Here is a 21,435-nt window from a genome sequence, read left to right on the forward strand (position 1 = left end):
TAGTCGTAAAATATGAAATTCAACTGAACAACTTGTGTTCAACCCGACAGGACGGATGTGAAAGTGCTGCGTAGTAATTAACCCTATGAACCCCACAGCGGGTTTGAAAGGCATGTTGTCTTTAAAAAATCATTAAGAAAAACTTTACACCATTAATCACAGCAAGAAACTGTAAAACAGAAATTATGGTCCTCCTCTGTATCTGTACTGTGCGGGTGGCTGGACCACGGGGATATAAAGTTAAGTAGTGCTGGGAATCTGGTGTGTGAATTTATTTTATTCATTTATATTTATTTATGATTATCATGACTATTTATTTTTTATTAATATAATTATTATTTAATTCATTTAATATGATTTATTATATTTAATAATTATTAATGTATTATTATTATAATCAATAATATTTATATTTTATTTATTTATGTATTTATTTTCATTATCTTTTACATTTATTTATTTATTTTACATTATTTTCTAAATATATGACATATTTATTTATTTATCGAGTTGTTTCTTTTTTATTCATTTTTGCATTTATTTTGTATTTATTTATTTTGTATTTATTTTTAAATGCATGACATATTTATTTATTAATTTATAGTAATTTAGTTTTTATTCATTTATTTATTTTTGCATATATTTTATATACATTTTTAAATGTGTGACATTTATTTATCAAGTTGTTTATTATTTATTCATTTATTTTCTTATTTATTCATTTATTTTTTATTTATTCTATATTTATTTTTAAAAGTATAATATTTATTTATTGAGTCATTATTTATTTTTGCATTTATTTTTTATTTATCTATTTATTTTTGTATAATGTGTGTTGTAAATGTGTGACATATTTATTTATTTATCGAGTCAATTATTTATCCATATTTTTTTTTTATTTTGGCAGGCTACGTCCTCCGTATCCCCCTTCCTTTCCCAGTCCATGCAGGCTGCCCATCTGAGGCTCAGCTCCTCCAGGAGGCGCCCACATGGGACCTGTTGGCCGAGGAAATGAGAACCAGACCGTCTGTGGAGAGCAGACTGTGATCTGAACATTATAATCAGGCACACAGGAGGACCAAGAACCAGGTCACTGAGCGTTTCAGCCCAAATATAATCAAAGACACCAGAAAGATAAAAACAGGTCAAATCTGCTGTTTTTAAACAGAAGAAAAGTCACAATCCTCGCCAATTATTTAAATATCAGAACGGCGTTTAGTGAGTTTTACATTTAACCTGTCTGGTTTGGTTCAAACTGGTCCGTTTATTTTACCAGATGATGTTTGGGTCGGTTAGGTTTGGTTATTATTAATTTATCTTTGTGTGTTACAGTCTGGAATTTCTCCGTCAGCATTTTTCTGTCTGTCAGGCAGCATGGCATCGTGGGATACGAGAGCTGACAGGGGTCAGAGGTCAACACACACGCATTAAACATGACTGTCACTGTATACCCTGCAGACCGGCTGTCAATCACCGTGTCACTTTCAAAGGTCAAAGGTCAGAGTTCAGAGGGATTTACTGTGTGTGTTTCCTGTCTGTACGTGGACATGTTTAGTCTCACCTAATGTATGTGTGTGTGTGTGTGTGTGTCCAACATAATTGCAGCTGTGGGAAGTCAAACAGTCACAATCAGCTGTGTTGTTTGTGTGTGTTTGAACAGGTGAGTGGTCGTCAGTAGCGCTGATGTCGACTAGAAACGTCTCTGTCATTTTCCCAGCTGACATTCCCAGGAATGTGACTGTGGTGTGAACAGAAGCAGTCAGATTCCTGGCTCGAGCGTGTTAAATGTCACAACTGACTACATAGATGTTATTAGATGTTAAATATCTTAATCGACAGACAGCCCTAGCTTTTATCTAACGAAATATTCTGCTTCAATCCATATTTGTTGGTTTAGCCTTTCAAAAGCAACATTTTCACTGCGGTCAGAAAACAGGCCCGCACTGATGAGTTATATTCATTAAAGATAGTTGATTTAATAAAATATCAGTACAGCCCTATACATTAATATATCAATAAAGTACAGTATCATAAACAGTTGTTTTTTAAACTGTGTCAGAGAAATGAAAATTACATCGTTGGTGGTCAAAATATTGGAAACACCTTTGAATCCTGGTCCTGTAACGAGTGTTTTATTACTTGTGGTTCTGTCTGCATTATTACATTAATTCCTAAAATAAACACACATCCAGAGTGATTTTGAGGACATTTCAACATGTGAACAGACAAGTGATTAATGGCCGACCCTTACAGCTGCTCCAACGCATCAAGACAAACTTAAATGTGTTTTAAAAACTGCCAATAAATCTGAGAGAATATCACAGCAATCCTGGGTGAGAAAATCCTGATTTAAACCGTGTGGTGAAGTCAGATTAGCTTCAGTATGAGCTCAGGACAGCGAGGGAGGAGTCACCAGTCATTTGGGTTCCGCCTCCCTCACCTGTGAGACATCCCTGAGGGCTTCAACGCCCCACGATACCTCACACTGACAGCACTGACAGTCGGGCAGATGGGCGAGTTACATTCACTGACAGAGAGAGAGAAAGAGAGAGCTTCTGCTAGAAATGACAACGCTCATTTGCATATCGCTGTCAGGCCGCTGCAGCTCTATAACACGATTGGACGCCTCCTCGGTAAATGTGTGTGTGTCTGAATGTGTGTGTTTAATCTGATTCTCCACGCTGCATACACACACACACACACACACACACACACACACACACACACACACACACACACACACACACACACACACTGTTTATCCTCTCACTCCCCCTGCTGGTCGCTCAACGGAACTGCAGCCTTCACAAGACCTCATTCAGAACTGTGATGAGAAAACCACAAATTGTAGACACACCAGAGGTCCACGTCCTTCTGACAACTACCCATGATTCACTGGGGCATGCAGGCAGACAGACAGTGATTGATAATGCCTGAGGGAAGCGAGACAGACGGAGAGACCTAGAAACAAACTGAACAAGAGAGAGAGAGAGAGAGAGAGAGAGAGACAGAAGAGTGAATCTATGGTCTTAATGGACTGCTGAGTGAGTGACCTTGATTCCTAATGGACTCTCACACACACACACACACACACACACACACACGCACACGCACGCACACAATGCATTGACTTCCATTCATTCCCCGAAGGCTCAGCCCAACCTGAACCTAGAGAGAGATGGGACAACCGCTGGACAACAGCTGTACTGAAGACAAACTGGAAGACACAAATTTATCCTATTAAATAGACAAAAAGTCTGCAGTACACTGGTTCAGAGTCAACGCACTAGTAACCGTGTATATAATAGAAATAATAATCATTAATACGGATAGGATAGGGATGATAAGGACTAGAATAATTTTATTTTAAAAATGCATTGATTTATTGACATTAATATCACATTTTTGTCTTTAATTCCTAGAGATATATCACAATAATTCATAATTAATAATATTATAATCATAGTATAGAGAAGTATAGAGAAAGATAATTTTGTTTAACATATTGGTAAACCAATAATCTGTCTAAACAACTGAGAAGTTGATAAATTGATTAGACAATCAACAGAAATTTAAACAATGCTGTGCATCAAATTTATATTTATTTATCTATCAAGTCAGTTATTTATTAAAAAGACATTTGAAGATGACACATTTAAAATTGATTTATTTTTTATTGAAATTTCTCAAAATAATATTGATGATATATAATCAATATTTGCAGCCATAAATCGAACTCTTGCTCTTTGATGTTTGGACTGTTAGTCAGACTAAATGTTAAACAACAACAAACATCCTCTCTACTCGCAGCTGAAAACCTCAGGTGGGCAGAAAAAAATACTTCTACAGACACAGAGATATCAAAAATACTACTACTAGAAAAAGAAAAATCAATATGTGTCAACGTCTGAACACAGACAACAAGGAGGGAGAGTGAAGAAGAGGGGATGTGAAGAGGAGAGGACAGAGCTGCAGCCATGAAACCCACCACCATAAACTGAGTCCTAATCCTAATCCTCAGGCCTCGCTCACATGGATTAAAATAAACACGCTGCCCTTTGTCTGCCGGGAGCTCCAAGACTCAACATTTACAGAGAAATGCTTCAGCTACCGACTCCGCACACTGAGCATACAGTCTCATAGGGAACGACTGTTTTAGCATTATTACCTGCACAGTGCAAGTAATAATAGACAAATATATGTGTGCACTCTTCCCACTTTGTCATGGAACTGCTGCACAGCAACGTCCCTCTGGAGAAATAAAGTTTTATCTCATTTTATCTTCAAAATGCACAAATAAGACATTTCACAACATAGAGAGTAAATTCAGGCAAAAGAAAATACAAACGATGTACAACGCAGGGAGTTTAAAGTGGATCTGGATGCAGTGAGGTGAAAATGTAATGTAAGCTCTGAGGATAATGCAACTATACTGTAGGTGCTGCTTTTGGGCATATTTAGTGTTAAGCCCGTCATTTATAAAACAGCACCTAACGGTTATTTTTTTCATCATTTGATCTGTTGGTTTTTTGTTTTTTTCTTAACTGTGTGATCTATGAAAAGTTAAGAAAATGGTAAAATCACCTGAAATTCAAGCTGTTTATTTTGTCCGACCAATAGTCCAAAACTCTGAAAAAAAAACTGAGAAAAGAAGAAACGTTTTTGATGCCCCGAGTTCGGCATTTTGGCCGTCACCATCATGGTTTTCGTACGTCGCCATCTTGGTTTTTCACCGTCGCCATCTTGGTTTTTCACCGTCGCCAACTTGATTGTTGGCAATAGCCATGTTGGTTTTTGGCCGTCACCGTCCTGGTTTTTTGCCGTCGCCATCTTGGTTTTTCACCGTCGCCATCTCGGTTTTTGGCTATCACCATCCTGGTTTTTGGTCGTAGCCGTCCTGGTTTTTGGCCGTCGCCACCTTGGTTTTCGGTTGTCGCCATCTTGGTTTTTGTTGAGTTTGGAGCGTTATTTAACCTCCTTCATGACAAGCTAGTATGACATGGTTGGTACCAATGGATTCATTAGGTTTTCTAGTTTCATATGATACCAGTATCTTCACTCTAGCTTTAAAACTGAGCCGCTACAACCTAACTTTAACTTAACGTTAACTTTGACAGCCCTAATCCTGATGTGTGAAATCGATGGCGTTCCCCTTTAATCGACTCTCTCTGCTCCATTTAGTTTAGAGTAAAGTAGAAAACTATTTACTTGGTTGTTCCCATCAGAGGACATTTGCATAAAGTCAAACTTTCTCCTCCACGTCGTGCTGACTGAGTCTTTGAATAATAAAGTTAAATTCACACTGACTGGCGTCCTGCTGCCTCCAGTCTTTGACTCCACATGTGTGAAAAAGAGGGTTTAAAGTGGACTTTGAGTCAACCAAGGACAGCGTACCGCTAACACTCAGTTTCTACTTTACTCAACCCCAGAGAGAAAAACAGTTATCTTAAGACTGCAGCTGGCAAACAAACACACAAACACACACACACACACACACACTTACACACACACACACACACAAACAAACACACTATACGTCTGTGAGCTTCTTAAGGACAATAACGGATCAAACAGAAACTAGTGGAAATACTCTCTACTGTCTCTCTGCAGGTTTCAGTGTCAGACCAACTGTTAGAGACACACTGAGACATCATGTGTGCGCGTGTGTGTGTGTGTCTGTTAGTGTATTAATAAGTGTGTAAGTGTTGTGTGGTAGTGTGTCCATGCTGGGCTTATCCAAGTAGAAAATTAGTGTATGTGTTTGATGCCAGCAGCTTGGCGGTCCACCTGGACGCCGCCCAGGGCTGTGTGTGTGTGTGTGTGTGTATGTGTGTGTGTGTGTGTGTGCGTGTGTGTGTGTGTGTGTGCGTGCATGTGTGTGTGTGTGTGTGTGTGTGTGTGTGTGTGTGCGTGCGTGTGTGTGTGTAACAGATGACAGTAAAAGCTGATCCTAAATCTGTTTCCGGTTGAAAGATTCAAGGTAAATTCAGTTTCATTTTAACAATCTGGCTCCTGTTTCTCCCGATGACGTTTCACTCAGCAGCTTCATTAGATGCGTTAGTTTCCATCCACCTGATTTTATGCACATTTTTATTTTGCGCATAAAAAAAGTCAGTGGAAACGCCGAATTAAATTACTGCCTTGCGTGCGGTTGTATGCCTCCGCCAACCAGTCAAGTGTCAGTTTACATCCATGTCTGTCCAAAATGTCATCACTTCATCATTTTATCCTGTTAGACATTAGTGTAAAATTGTCCTAATTAGCATATGAATTCTTGAATTATGGCTCCGCCGGTCCCCACTGGGAGACACCAACACCACGCTGCTGGAGGCCATATTGCTGGGCCGGCTTGAGAAAAGGGAGGCACGGGAGAACCAGAACCAGGACTGAGCGGGGCAGGCTGTCAGACCCTGCTGCAGTAAAATGAGAGGTTTTCTAAAGGGAGTCTGGTGCACGGAAACCTCGTAGTAACTTTACTTATGTAAAAGATGTGAGTACTTCTTCTTCCGCCACTGACGGTTATAGCAGTACATTATTTCCCATGATGCATCTTCAACCACCATATATTTGTGTAATATTCAGGTGTCCATGTACTTTTGGCCATGTAGGCAGCGCTGCAAGAACTAGCACAGTGTTACCTTAATACAACACTTAAAAAAAAACACATTTAAATGGATAAAGTCACGAGTGATACACACACACACACACACACACACACACACACACACACACACACACACACACACACAGTCAGCAGTTTGTTCCACAGAGTCATGGTGAGAGAGAGAGTCTCTGGGTAAAATGTGTCAGAGACGATAGGGATAATACATTAAGCTGGATGCGCACACACACACACACACACACACACACACACACACACACACACACACACAATGTATATAGATGTTTTGGTTTGTTTCCATTCTGTCTGTTATGAGAAGATCGAATCCTCTGAATTGAAGTTGAAACAACGCTTTACTGTCTTCACCTCCAGTTTCATGAAATCACTGAGCCTTTTTTCAACAATGAAACTGTATGTTTGTGTTTTTAATGTAATGTACATCTTCAAATGAGGATTTTCTGCATCCAGAAGCTGACAGATGACGGTGGTGAGAAGTAACAGAGGCTAACAATTTAGCAAGCTAATGACAGAGGAAAAAGATGAAGTCGTTGGGAATAACATTTCCCTTAAACATATTATAAAATTACGAAGAAAAACAATATACGACTAAAATTACAATATATTAACTTATGTACCAAAAGATTTACTTCCAAGTAGTATCAAGGAGACCGCTGGTCATGCCCATGTTCACAACGTTCAGTGTCATTTTCACTGTACAAACGTAGTAGTTTCAAGCCCAACCATGTAGTTCTTTCCTAAACCTAACTATAGTGGTTTGTTGCCTGAATCTAAAGTGATGCCGAGAGGCGTGACAAAGCGGCAGCATATGTAACGGGTTGGGATGAGAGCGTGTTGCAGCTGCTATGTGAAGGTAAATCTGCAGTAATACCTGTTAGACTCACATGCAGCCATCTCCATTCACTGACTTTAATATCACAACTGGTTATTAGATCAATAATGAGCACTAATGCTTCTAATTTAACTCTTGATGTGCTACAATATATTTATATTACAGACATATATTCATTTCCCCTCTTTTAAAAGTATATTTGATCACATTTTATCAAGATGTGTCCCTGTTCTGAACTCAACTCTGATAAATGCAGTATAATGTACATTTCCTCAGAGTCGGCACTTTCTCTGCTTAGCAAAAACTGTATTCATTCACAACAATTCACTAAACTATTTTCTTCAATCATTATGAAGTTACTCTCTATGAAACACATCCTGCAGATGATTCAAATTAAAAGCTAAATAATTACCAGTAAATAATGCTAATAATAAAAATAATCATGAAGGTCACATGGTTTTTACTGCAAATAAATCATTGTTTATTATAGAACAGGCTCATACGTATGTATATATATATATATATATAAAATAAATAATATATATATTACGTAACATTGATAGTTTTTTTGATCAGCTTCAGTGTTGTTTAAATCCCAACGTAAACAGATACCAGTACTTCTAGTTTATAGCCACCATAATGTCATACGGGTGTATTTATACTGTATACATTTATTCAGAGGGACAGACATATTGAAATTTAATTTACTTTATTTATAGTTTATTTGATTTTTAATAAAGTTTTTTTTAATATATATATAGTATATATATATATATACTGTATATATATATACAGTATATATATTGTGGGAGAAACCTGAGCACCAGGAGAAAACCCACACAGACACAGTGACACAATCACTGAGCCACTGTGCCGCCCTTAAAGAGAAACAGACAGGAGTACTGACACCGGAGCAATGGATCACCACCAAAATCTAATGGATTGTTCATTGTGCCACACCCCACCACTCCAAAAAAAAAATTCAAATCCATCATGGACTTTTGGAGTTATCCTGCAAATGGAAAAAACAAACAAACAAACCAACAAACCAACAAACCAACAAACCAACAAACCAACGCCGGTGAAAACATAACCTCCTTCCTCGGCCTTTGGCCTTGGTGGAGGTACATTTTTGGTAGTAATTTAGAGTGTCCAATTAGCCTAATGCATAACTTATTATTGTGGGAGAAACCTGAGCACCAGGAGAAAACCCAGACAGACACAGGGACACAATCACTGAGCCACTGTGCCGCCCTTAAAGAGAAACAGACAGGAGCACCGACACCAGAGCAATGGATATTCATGAAGGTGGAGACGTAGAAGGTGATGGGGGTGAGGGGGATGTTGCGGAGTTATTAAAATAAATTCCCGAGGCTGGCTCAACCAACAAACAAACCAACAAACAAACCAACAAACAAACCAACAAAAACAACAACAACAAAAACAACAAACAAACCAACGCCGGTGAAAACATAACCTCCTTCCTAGGCATTCGGCCTTGGCGGAGGTAGGACGTGGACAGACGTGCAATAGATGTCGTGTGTACAGAGTAACAGCATAAAGGTAGTTGAGAGATGAAGGTGAGGTAGATGAGGAGGGAGGTGGGGGTGGAGACATAGAGGGTGACTGAAGTTTTGTTTCATACTATAAATTACCACCAAAATTATTACAAAAATATTTGGCGGTAATTTAGAGTGTCCAATTAGCCTATCCATCCATCCATCTTCAACCGCTTATCCGGGATCGGGTCGCGGGAGCAACAGCTCCAGCAGGGGACCCCAAACTTCCCTTTCCCGGGCCACATTAACCAGCTCTGACTGGGGGATCCCGAGGCGTTCCCAGGCCAGAGTAGAGATATAATCTCTCCACCTAGTCCTGGGTCTTCCCCGTGGTCTCCTCCCAGCTGGTCGTGCCTGGAACACCTCCCAAGGGAGGCGCCCAGGAGGCATCCGTGCTAGATGCCCGAACCACCTCAACTGGCTCCTTTCGACGCAAAGGAGCAAGGACTCTACTCCGAGTCCCTCACGGATGACTGAGCTTCTTACCCTATCTCTAAGGGAGACGCCAGCCACCCTCCTGAGGAAACCCATTTCGGCCGCTTGCACCCGCGACCTCGTTCTTTCGGTCATGACCCAACCCTCATGACCATAGGTGAGAGTAGGAACGAAGATTGAACGGTAGATCGAGAGCTTTGCCTTCCGGCTCAGCTCTCTTTTCGTCACAACGGTGCGGTAAAGCGAATGCAATACCGCCCCTGCTGCTCCGATTCTCCGACCAATCTCACGTTCCATCGTCCCCTCACTCGCGAACAAGACCCCGAGATACTTAAACTCCTTCACTTGGGGTAAGGACTCATTCCCTACCCGGAGTAGGCAAACCACCGGTTTCCTGCTGAGAACCATGGCCTCAGATTTAGAGGTGCTGATTCTCATCCCGACTGCGTCACACTCGGCTGCGAACCGATCCAGTGAGTGCTGGAGGTCGCAGACCGATGATGCCAACAGGACCACATCATCTGCAAAAAGCAGCGATGAGATCCTCAGCACACCGATCTGCAAACCCTCCTCCACCCGACTACGCCTCGATATCCTGTCCATGAATATCACGAACAGGATTGGTGACAAAGCGCAGCCCTGGCGGAGGCCAACCCCCACCGGAAACGAGTCCGACTTATTGCCGAGGATCCGAACACAGCTCTCGCTTTGGGCGTACAGGGATTGGATGGCCCTGAGAAGTGCCCCCCTCACCCCATACTCCCGCAGCACCCCCCACAGTATCTCCCGGGGGACCCGGTCATATGCCTTCTCCAAGTCCACAAACACATGTAGACTGGATGGGCATACTCCCAGGCCCCCTCCAGGATCCTTGCGAGAGTGAAAAGCTGGTCCGTTGTTCCACGGCCAGGACGGAATCCGCATTGTTCCTCTTCGATCTGAGGTTCGACTATCGGCCGAACCCTCCTTTCCAGCACCTTGGAGTAGACTTTACCAGGGAGGCTGAGCAGTGTGATACCCCTGTAATTGGCACACACTCTCTGGTCCCCCTTTTTGAAAAGGGGAACCACCACCCCGGTCTGCCACTCCTTAGGCACTGTCACCGACTTCCACGCGGTGTTGAAGAGACGTGTCATCCAAGACAGCCCCTCCCCACCCAGAGCCTTCAGCATTTCTGGGCGGATCTCATCAACCCCCGGGGCTTTGCCACTGTGGAGTTGTTTGACTACCTCAGTGACTTCCACCAGGGTAATTGATGATGGTCCCCCATCAGCTTCCAGCTCTGCCTCTACCACAGAGGGCGTATTGGTCGGATTCAGAAGTTCCTCAAAGTGCTCCTTCCACCGCCCGATTACCTCCTCAGTTGAGGTCAACAGTGTCCCATCCTTACTGTACACAGCTTGGATGGTTCCCCGTTTCCCCCTCCTAAGGTGCCGGATGGTTTTCCAGAAGCACTTTGGTGCCGACCGAAAGTCCTTCTCCATGGCTGCTCCGAATTCCTCCCACACCCGCTGCTTTGCCTCCGTCACGCCAGTGGCTGCTGCTCTTCGGGCCCGTCGGTACCCTGCAACTGCCTCCGGAGACCTCCGAGATAACATATCCCGGAAGGCCTCCTTCTTCAGTCGGACGGCTTCCCTGACCACCGGTGTCCACCACGATGTTCGAGGGTTGCCGCCCCTTGAGGCACCTAAGACCTTAAAACCACAGCTCACCGCCGCAGCTTCAGCAATGGAAGCTTTGAACATCGTCCACTCGGGTTCAATGCCCCCAACCTCCACAGGGATGCCAGAAAAGCTCCGCCGGAGGTGTGAGTTGAAGATCTCTCGGACAGGGGCCTCCTCCAGACGTTCCCAGTTCACCCTCACTACGCGTTTGGGCTTACCAGGTCTGTCCAGAGTCTTCCCCCACCCTCTGACCCAACTCACCACCAGATGGTGATCAGTTGACAGCTCCGCCCCTCTCTTCACCTGAGTGTCCAAAACATGCGGCCTCAGATCAGATGATACGATTACAAAATCGATCATCGACCTTCGGCCTAGGGTGCTCTGGTACCACGTACACTTATGAGCATCCTTATGTTCGAACATGGTGTTCGTTATGGACAATCCATGACTAGCACAGAAGTCCAACAACAAACGACCACTCGGGTTTAGATCAGGGAGGCCGTTCCTCCCAATCACGCCACTCCAGGTGTCTCCATCGTTGCCCACGTGCGCGTTGAAGTCTCCCAGGAGAACTATGGAGTCCCCTACTGGAGCCCCATACAGGACTCCATTCAGGGTCTCCAAGAAGGCCGAATACTCCGAACTGCTGTTTGGTGCATACGCACAAACAACAGTTAGAGTTTTCCCCCCCATAACCCGAAGGCGTAGGGAGGCGACCCTCTCGTCCACCGGGGTAAACTCCAACGTAGCGGCACTCAGCCGGGGATTTGTGAGTATCCCCACACCCGCCCGGCGCCTCACACCATGGGCAACTCCAGAGAAGAATAGAGTCCAACCCCTATCCAAGAGTACGGTTCCAGAACCGAGGCTGTGCGTAGAGGTAAGCCCTACCAGATCCAACTGATAGCGCTTCACCTCCCGCACAAGCTCCGGCTCCTTCCCCCACAGAGAGGTGACGTTCCACGTCCCCAGAGCCAGCCTCTGCCGCCCGGGTCCAGTCCGTCGAGGTCCCTGGCCTTCACTGCCACCCGTGTGGCAGAGCACCCGACCCAAGCGGTTCTTCCCGCAGGTGGTGAGCCCACAGGATGGAGAGGAGGGGGGTGCCACGTTCCTTTTTCGGGGTATCCCCGGCCGGGCTCCGTGGCAAGCCCGGCCACCAGACGCTCGTTGACGGGCCCTCCGTCTGGGCCTGGCTCCAGACGTGGGCCCCGGGCTTCCTCCGGGCCGGGTAACTCCTCCTCTGCCTCGTGTCGTCATTGGGTTTTTTGTGATTTAGCAATTAGCCTATTGCATAACTTTTTATTGTGGGAGAAACCTGAGCACCAGGAGAAAACCCACACAGACACAGTGACACAATCACTGAGCCACCATAACAGACTACAAAACCCTAATACCCAAATTATCCAGGTGGTACATCAAGCCCAAAATATAGAACATCAAACCCTCATTCCTCATTCCGTGTTAGGGTTAGGGTTCTTCTTCTGCTTTGTCTCCTCCTTTTTAACCTCAGATTTGTGCTTTGTCTCATCACATGTTATCGCAATGTGATGGCATGAGAGGCATTGTTAGAGAGATATACTCCATCCCAGCAACAACATCCAACACACACGCACAATGGGTTACGGATAGGGCTCTTCTGCTTTGTCTGAGTTTTCTGCTCCGTCTCTTGCTCTTCAACCTCAGTTTTCTGCTCCGTGTCTTCCTTTTTAACCTCAGCTATCTGCTTTGTCTCTTCCTTTTTAACCTCAGCTATCTGCATTGTCTCTTCCTTTTTAACCTCAGCTATCTGCTTTGTCTCTTCCCTTTTAACCTCAGCTATCTGCTCTGTCTCTTCCTTTTTAACTTCAGCTTTCTTCTTTCCCCCTTGCTTTTTAACCTCAGCTTTCTTCTTTCCCCCTTGCTTTTTAACCTCAGCTTTCTGCTTTCCCCCTTGCTTTTTAACCTCAGCTTTCTGTTTTTTGTCTTGCTTTTTAGCCTCAGCTTTCTGCTTTTTCTCTTGCTTTTTAGCCTCAGCTTTCTGCTTTTTCTCTTGCTTTTTAACCTCAGCTTTCTGCTTTCTCTCTTCCTTTTCAATTTTAGCTTTCTGCTTTCTCCCTTCCTTTTTAACCTCAGTTTTCTGCTCCATCTCTTGCTCTTCAACCTCAGTTTTCTGCTCCGTCTCTTGCTCTTCAACCTCAGTTTTCTGCTCTGTGTCTTCCTTTTTAACCTCAGTTTTCTGCTCCGTCTCTTCCTTCATAACCTCAGCTTTCTGCTTTCCCCCTTGCTTTTTAACCTCAGCTTTCTGCTTTTTCTCTTGCTTTTTAGCCTCAGCTTTCTGCTTTTTCTCTTGCTTTTTAACCTCAGCTTTCTGCTTTCTCTCTTCCTTTTCAATTTTAGCTTTCTGCTTTCTCCCTTCCTTTTTAACCTCAGTTTTCTGCTCCGTCTCTTGCTCTTCAACCTCAGTTTTCTGCTCCTTCTCTTGCTCTTCAACCTCAGTTTTCTGCTCTGTGTCTTCCTTTTTAACCTCAGTTTTCTGCTCCGTCTCTTCCTTCATAACCTCAGCTTTCTGCTTTCCCCCTTGCTTTTTAACCTCAGCTTTCTGCTTTTTCTCTTGCTTTTTAACCTCAGCTTTCTGCTTTTTCTCTTGCTTTTTAAACTCAGCTTTCTGCTTTTTCTCTTGCTTTTTAACCTCAGCTTTCTGCTTTCTCTCTTCCTTTGCAATTTTAGCTTTCTTCTTTCTCCCTTCCTTTTTAACCTCAGTTTTCTGCTCTGTCTCTTGCTCTTCAACCTCAGTTTTCTGCTCTGTGTCTTCCTTTTTAACCTCAGTTTTCTGCTCCGTCTCTTGCTCTTCAACCTCAGTTTTCTGCTCCGTCTCTTCCTTTTTAACCTCAGTTTTCTGCTCCGTCTCTTCCTTTTTCGTCTCCTCACGCATTTTGCTTTTCAGCTTCTCTAACGTTGTATCTCGATCTTCGGTCCTCCTCAAGGAAGAAAAGAATCCTCTTGTCTTCTTCTTCAATTTCAGACAGATATCTTCCATGAGCATCTTCTCCTCTTCCATCTGTCTGACTGTGGTCTGCAAGCTCTGTTCATTTTCACTCAGCTCCTTCGTGAGCTTGTTCTCCATAGCCTTGTATTTGTCCTGCCAGGCTTCCTCGGTCTGTAGGAGTTCATCTCCCTTGTTTACCAGCTGGATTTTGGTCTCAGTGAGTTTCTGACAGAAACTCCCCTTCTCCTTGCTGAGACTAAGGATTTCTGTGTCCCTATGGTGAATCTTCTCCTCCAGCTGGTTCACTTTGCTCTGGAGGTCATTTTGCAGCATTTCCCAGCCTTGTTGTTTTTTAGCTAGGTCCTCTTGTTTCTTAGCTAGGTCCTCTGAGAACTTTTTCTGCAGTTCCTTTTTCTCTGTCTCCAGCTGTTGGATTTTCCTCTCCCAGGTCTTCTCAGACTCCTTGTTGAGATGAATCAGACCCTTGGTAGTCGCCTCCAGAACTTTGTAGTTTGCCTTCAAGTCTTCCACATTCGTTAGGTTTTCATCGCTCAACTGCTCCGAAGAGTCTGGTAACGTTGATGTTTGATCCATGAAGCTGTAAATAATGTAGTCACCCTAGTCTATTGTTAATGTTAAAGTGGTTAACCCTAATGTTAAATTTAACCTAAAGTTAAATTAACCGTAACGTCAGCAGCTTGCTAGCAAATTGTTTGACCAACAAGTTTGTTTCCGAGTTTATCTGTGAGGTTATGTAAAGAAATAGATCACAGGAGAAACGTGACCTTCAAAGGATTCAAAGCTGAACAACATCACATTCTCATGTTATCACAATGTGATGTCGTCTCAACATCACATTGTGATGTCATCACATTCTCATGTTATCACAATGTGATGTCATCTCAGCATCACATTCTCGCATTCTGTGATGACATCACAATGTGATGGCCTGACACAGTGTCAGAGAGATACCTTCCATCCCAGCAACAACATCCCACAAACACACACAGTGGGTCATCGTCAGGATTCTTCTGCTTTGTCTCAGCTTTCTGCTTTGTCTCTTCATTTTTAACTTCAGCTATCTGCTTTTTCTCTTCCTTTTTAACATCAGTTTTCTGCTCCATCTCTTCTTTTTTAACCTCAGTTTTCTGCTCCGTCTCTTCCTTTTTCGTCTCCTCACGCATTTTGCTTTTCAGCTTCTGTAACGTTGTATCTCGATCTTCGGTCCTCCTCAAGCAAGAACAGGATCCTCTCGTCTTCTTCTTCAATTTCAGACAGATATCTTCCAGTAGCGTCTTCTCCTCTTCCAACTGTCTGACTGTGGTCTGCAAGCTCTGTTCATTTTCACTTAGCTCCTTCGTGAGCTTGTCCTGCAGAGCCTTGTATTTGTCCTGCCAGGCTTCCTCGCTCTGTAGGAAATCATCTCCCTTGCTTACCATCTGGATTCTGGTCTCTGTGAATTTCTGACAGAAACTCTCCTTCTCCTTGCTGACACCAAGGATTTCTGTGTCCCTATGGAGGATCTTCTCCTCCAGCTGGTTCACTTTGCTCCGGAGGTCATTTTGCAGCATTTCCCAGCCTTGTTGTTTTTTAGCTAGATCCTCTGAGAACTTGTCCTCCAGTTCCTTGTTCTCTGTCTCCAGCTGTTGGACTTTCCTCTCCCAGGTCTTCTCAGACTCCTTGTTGAGATGAACCAGAATCTTGGTAGTCACCTCCAGAGCTTTGTATTTTGCCTTCAAGTCTTCCACATTCGTTAGGTTTTCATCGCTCAACTGCTCCGAAGAGTCTGATAATGATGATGTTTGCCCCATGGAGCTGTAAATAATGTAGTCACCCTTGTCTATTGTTAATGTTAAAGTGGTTAACCCTAATGTTAAATTTAACCTAAAGTTAAATTAACCGTAACGTCAGCAGCTTGCTAGCAAACTGTTTGACCAACAAGTTTGTTTCCGAGTTTATCTGTGAGGTTATGTAAAGAAATAGATCACAGGAGAAACGTGACCTTCACAGGATTCAAAGACGAACAACATCGGGATGTCATCACATTCTCATGTTATCATAATGTGATGTCGTCTCAACATCACATTGTGATGTCATCACATTCTCATGTTATCACAATGTGATGTCGTCGCAACATCACATTCTCACATTCTAGCAATCTGTGATGACATCACGATGTGATGACATGACAGGTAGTGTCATAGCAACAACATCCCCCCCACACACACACACACACACACACACACACACACACAGAGTCAGGTCTGCTTCAGTAATCCTGAGGACAAAGATGAGCAGAGTTCTGACATCAGCACCTCTTAAAGGACAGTCAGTGTCTGTTAGAGTGTGTGTGTGTGTGTGTGTGTGTGTGTGTGTGTGTGTGTGGTTTGTCACGCTGTGTGTTACAGTGTGTCTTAAGTGTGCGTGTGTGTGTGTGTGTCTTAGTGTGTGTGTGTGTGTGTGTGTGTGTGTGTGTTTGAGCCATTTTCTCTGCTTCCAAGTCAAAAGCTTAAAACGGTGGATGATGTCATGCTGTGATACACACACACACACACACAAACACACACACACACACACACACACACGCACACACAATGTGCGTCATCGTCTATTTAAAAAACATGATTTTTATTGGTTTTTACTGAATTTTTATCTTAAATGTGACAACACTCAGCTGCCACTTTATTAGGTACACATGCACAGTCTAATACAACTGCTGTGATATAAAGTTTACTGTTATGATGCCTATAATGTTACATTTTTAATTGAGACTGTCATAAAGTTGTTAATTAAATTAAATGTTTTAACACTAGATCATTAGTTAGTGGTGGTCTTGTACTGGACTGCATTATATTCGTATTCTGACCCCTTCAATTATCTACATACGAAGGACTAAACATTACAAACTCCTGTAAATATGATGCATTATCAGCTCCACAACACCTTTAACTATGACCGCAATAATGAATGTTTATGACATTAAATTAATATAATAAAAAAAGACAGATAGCTGAAGTCTTTGGGGTTTGTTCTGTTTGTTTTTCTCTCTTTTTTTAGTGTTTGTGTTGTTGTATTATGGTATGTTTTCAATGTATGTATGTTTGTATGTATGTAAATGTGTACGTATGAGTGTAAATGTATGAGTGCATGTGTGTATATTAGGGCTGTCCTACATGGGACTGATACAAATAACTGATTTATTGTTAAAGTAGCAGATGGACATTTGGAGAATAAACTAAAAGATTAATTTAAAAAAGAATTGACAGACTATCCAACATAAAAATGGCCGTACGAATCAAGCATAATGAACCAGGCTGCAGCCGTCAGCGTGTGATGAAGGTGAGTTTATTTGTGAGGACGTTTAGAGCGAAGGACTCTGGTGTGGATCAGCAGACAGCAGAGGTCTGGCTCCAGATCAGGGTCTCACTGAGGCCTGAAGGCAGCCAGGTGCTGGTCCCTTCTGGACTCGCCAGGAGAGAAATCAGGGTCATGAACCTGTAAAACGTCGCCTGTAGTGTTTGTGTTTTCCTCAACAGGTTTATAAAGCAACGTTGTGAAGCCTGCTGGAGTTTAAGCTCAACTCGTCATCTTGTCACTGGAGCCAGAAAATACTAATCTGAGCAAATTGTGGATAAATGCGACTAATTTGAATATATTCATGACTTCCTGTTAAATTTTTGTAGCTGCCATTTTCCCTCCTACAACTCCCTCTGCACCGGGAGTGAGGAGGTGACATCTTTTTAGTCATTCATTCATCTTGTTAACAGTTAATCAGTGCTGGAATAAGTAATCCTATATGGAGGACAGAACCTGCCAAAATAAAAGAATAAATAAATGACTCGATAAATGAATAAAAATGTATAACATATAACCACAGTGCAAATAAGTAAATACAATAAGTAAATATCACTGCATTTAAAGCCCATTGAGACGCTGTGATATTTGGCTATATATAAATATACATGTTACTATACAATAGTAGAGCATGTCTCTTATTTGTGTATCTATTATTTAGCTACCTGTCATCTATTTTTACTCCTGTGCCGCTGGTTGTCTGATCTCTCTTCTACTCTATTCTCTCCTTGAACCACCATGTTTCTCTGCGTGGCTCCGACTATTTAACATTTTAATATATTGTTATTTTGCAGCCGCCCCGCTGTGAAGCGCTGTGACCACCGTTTAGCTGGAAGCTGTACACCTGAGGATTATATTATTATCTCTGCATGAGCACCACAGACAGGTTCACAACACAACATGGTTAGATTCTTTATATATATACACCTCTAAGGCTGAAAACATCCTCCCACTTAATACCGGAATATACTGGAAACCATGCTTTTTAATCCCACTGACGGCGTGGTAATAGAGCTGAAACTATTAGTCAATCGACAGAAAATTAATCGGCAACTATTTTTAAATGTATTAATGATTTTCAGTGGTTTAATCAAGCAAAAAAAGACAATTAGTTTCTGGCTCCAGCTTCTCAGAGGTGACAATTTGCAGTTTTTTGTGTGTTGTATATTCTTGTAAACTGAAACAAGACATCACGTCGGGCATTTTTCACTATTCTCTGACATTTCGTAGAATAAACGATTAATCAGTTAATTGAAAAATCAACAAAAAGATTGATGGACAGTGAAAATAATAAGGCTGTCAAAGTTAACGCGATAATAACGCGTTAACACAAATTTATTTTAACGCCACTAATTTCTTTAACGCATTAACGCGACTTGCGATTTTTACGTTGTAATGGACTCAAGATACAAGATATTAATAAGTTAATTGATTTCCAATAATAAATATATACATACCTTTGCATAAAGCAGCATATTTGTCCACTCCCATGTTGATAAGAGTATTAAATACTTGACAAATCTCCCTTTAAGGTACATTTTGAACAGATAAAAAATGTGTTAATAATTTGCGATTAATCATGATTAACTATGGAAAATCATGTGATTAATCACAATTAACTATTTTAATTGATTGACAGCCCCAATAAAAAATAAAGATTAGCAAATCCAAATCTTTAAACAATGCCAAAAGTAAACAAGTTAACAGTAGTGATAATCATAAAAAACAGGTTCAATAACGGTAATGTGCAAACAAAGAACGTATTTTGCTAAGAAGTGAAAGTAGTTTGTTCCATTGTAACGTCAGCGCTCAGCAGCAGAGCTACACTTCCGCCATTTTGGACTGAAAGCGACTACCGGACGGCAGTAAAACGTCCGCCTACAAAAGTAAAACTAAATAATTTCTATTCTATTTTCATATTCTACTGAAATGTCCTGTGTTGAACAATAAAACATTATAAATATAATAAACATTTTGGCTGTTGTTGTAAAAAGTCAAGTCTCTTTGCTTCTATTTTCTTTGCTGCAAAAAATTTATTCTCACATTTTTAAGCTTACAACTGAATGAGGAATCATTTGTCAATTTCTCTCACCAAGAAAATGTCATTTGAAATGTTGCTGCTTTCAGGAAATCCTTATTTACTTATTTATCCATCAAAAACGAAATATATATATAAGAGTTTTAAAAGGCTGGAAGCAGACAACATGTCTCTGGTGTTCCTTTAAAGAGGAGAATGTGTCCTCATTCTGCGGTGACAGTCATGTAGAGTTTGTAAACCTTTTAAATGTGAGCTAAAAATGGTTTGCTGAATCTGACACCATGTGTAGAAGGAGGATAACTACTGTACGCCTGGTGCAGTTTAGGTGAGCGCTGACACGTCTGTTCTTATCCATTTATCTGCGTCTCTCTCAGTAGATTCACATTTTAATACAAGATAAGAGAGAAAATAGGGCGCATAAATACTGTTGAATCATGTTTAAAATCTACTTTACTGCACGCTGGACTGAAAACGTCTCGTACATGTTGGATATGTATAATAATAATAGGACTATTTTCACACTTCCTCTATTAAAATGAAAATTATTTAATCAATTAATCATCTATAATGTCAATACATGTTGAAAAAATGTATGTTACAATTCCCCAAAGCCCAAGCATGCATATTCAAGTGTCTTGTTTTGCGATCAACAGTTCAAACCGTTGAACAGTTCAAACCCAATCAACAGTTCAAACCCAAATATATTAAGTTTAATATCAATAAAAACAGCAAATATTCACATTTAGTACGCTGGAAACAGAGAATTGTTTGGCATTTTAACTTTTTAACAACAGTTGCCAATAAATTTTCTGGTGATCAACTACAATCATTTTAGCTCCAAACAATTAATTATATTTCTAAATCTGATTTTTTTTTATGAAACAGCTTGTTTATTGGATTGGAAATATAAACATTTATGCAAAAATTATATATGAGAAACTAATAGGGGCTATTACACCAAAAGCACTACATCTTTCCATGGTTTACTCCACAAATCAGTATCATACAAAATATCATATTACACTATAATAAGGCTGCAACTAAAGATTATGTTAATTATTTATAAATCTGACCATTATTTTGTTGATTAATTGTCTTTAAAATGTCAAAAAATTGTGATTAAATGCTCATCACACTGTCCTCAAATTTCCCAAATTCCTTGTTTTGTCTGACCATTATTCAATATACAGTGATATAAAACAGAGAAAAGCTCCTATTAGAGAAGCTGTAACTGACTTCTGACTAATCGCTTCAGTTAAAACAAACAGTGAGTCTGTTGCTGCAATTAATAATTAAGTATGTTTCAGATTTGTATCATAAATAGCTCATATTTCAAGGATTTCATGAATGTCTAAATGTGAAACACAGAAAGTCAATTTATCTTTGATAAAAAACATCTTGTTTATGGGATTTAATGATCAAAGCAGAAGCCACAACTAAGTGGGAAACCAATACACTTTTTCCAACAAAATTGTTTTTTATATCTGTTATTTATTCAGTCTCTTTTCCAAACTCGGTGCGGACTAATTTGGAACGATGTTCGAGCGCTGCATGGATGGAGATGAATGTAATTTGTGACTGAGATGGCAAAAAAAGCGCCGGAAAAAGGTTGAAAATGAGCGTGTCCATCCGGGTTTCATGTTTCATTGCCGATCGGAGCTGGAGCCGATAAATACTTGTGACTACTGAAGAGTTATTTGTCCTGGGAATGAATCCTGATTGTAACCTTTCCCACTACCACTAGAGTGAAGATACTTGTATCATATGAAACTAAAAAAACCTAAGGAATCCACTGGTACCAACCATGTCATACTAGCTTGTCAAGATATGTGAATGAAAATGGGTTCTATGGGTTCCATCAAGTCTAGCCTTTACAGACATGCCCACTTTATGATAATTACATGCAGTTTGGGGCAAGTCATAGTCAAGTCAGCACACTGACACACTG

At 41.4% G+C, this 21,435-nt stretch overlaps 2 protein-coding genes across 14 annotated transcripts in view; both read right to left on the reverse strand.

The window, feature by feature from the left end:
• grip1 (glutamate receptor interacting protein 1) overlaps positions 1 to 21,435 on the reverse strand; it is a 239,011-nt gene that overhangs the window by 43,309 nt on the left and 174,267 nt on the right. The gene's annotated exons all lie outside the window — the stretch shown is intronic.
• Positions 8,165 to 16,287, reverse strand: LOC141762025 (uncharacterized). 10 transcript variants are annotated; one of them, XM_074625815.1, is made up of 6 exons: positions 15,235 to 16,287; positions 13,997 to 14,029; positions 13,172 to 13,930; positions 13,073 to 13,138; positions 12,415 to 13,006; positions 8,165 to 9,179 (listed from the first exon to the last, which is right to left on the reverse strand). In XM_074625815.1, exons 1-5 carry the CDS (start codon positions 15,904 to 15,906, stop codon positions 12,665 to 12,667), a joined length of 1,872 nt encoding a protein of 623 aa, XP_074481916.1. In that variant the 5' UTR covers positions 15,907 to 16,287; the 3' UTR covers positions 8,165 to 9,179; positions 12,415 to 12,664. The 10 variants fall into 10 exon arrangements, with proteins under 10 accessions (XP_074481916.1, XP_074481913.1, XP_074481915.1 ...); XM_074625812.1 differs by having other exon boundaries at positions 12,415 to 13,699; positions 13,733 to 13,930; XM_074625814.1 differs by having other exon boundaries at positions 13,073 to 13,930.

The sequence above is a fragment of the Sebastes fasciatus genome, chromosome 23 (genome assembly GCF_043250625.1).
Source record: "Sebastes fasciatus isolate fSebFas1 chromosome 23, fSebFas1.pri, whole genome shotgun sequence".
Classification (NCBI taxonomy): domain Eukaryota; kingdom Metazoa; phylum Chordata; class Actinopteri; order Perciformes; family Sebastidae; genus Sebastes; species Sebastes fasciatus.

What these genes read in the sequence shown, in the direction of transcription:
- LOC141762025 (XM_074625809.1), bottom strand. Translation starts at nt 15,906, where the DNA reads ATGGGGCAAACATCATCATTATCAGACTCTTCGGAGCAGTTGAGCGAT. An exon ending in AGACGGAGCAGAAAACTGAG is followed by an intron (nt 14,030 to 15,234) that starts GTTAAAAAAGAA and finishes ATGCGTGAGGAG; the next exon opens with ACGAAAAAGGAAGAGACGGA. An exon ending in AGACGGAGCAGAAAACTGAG is followed by an intron (nt 13,931 to 13,996) that starts GTTAAAAAGGAA and finishes CAGAAAACTGAG; the next exon opens with GTTAAAAAGGAAGACACAGA.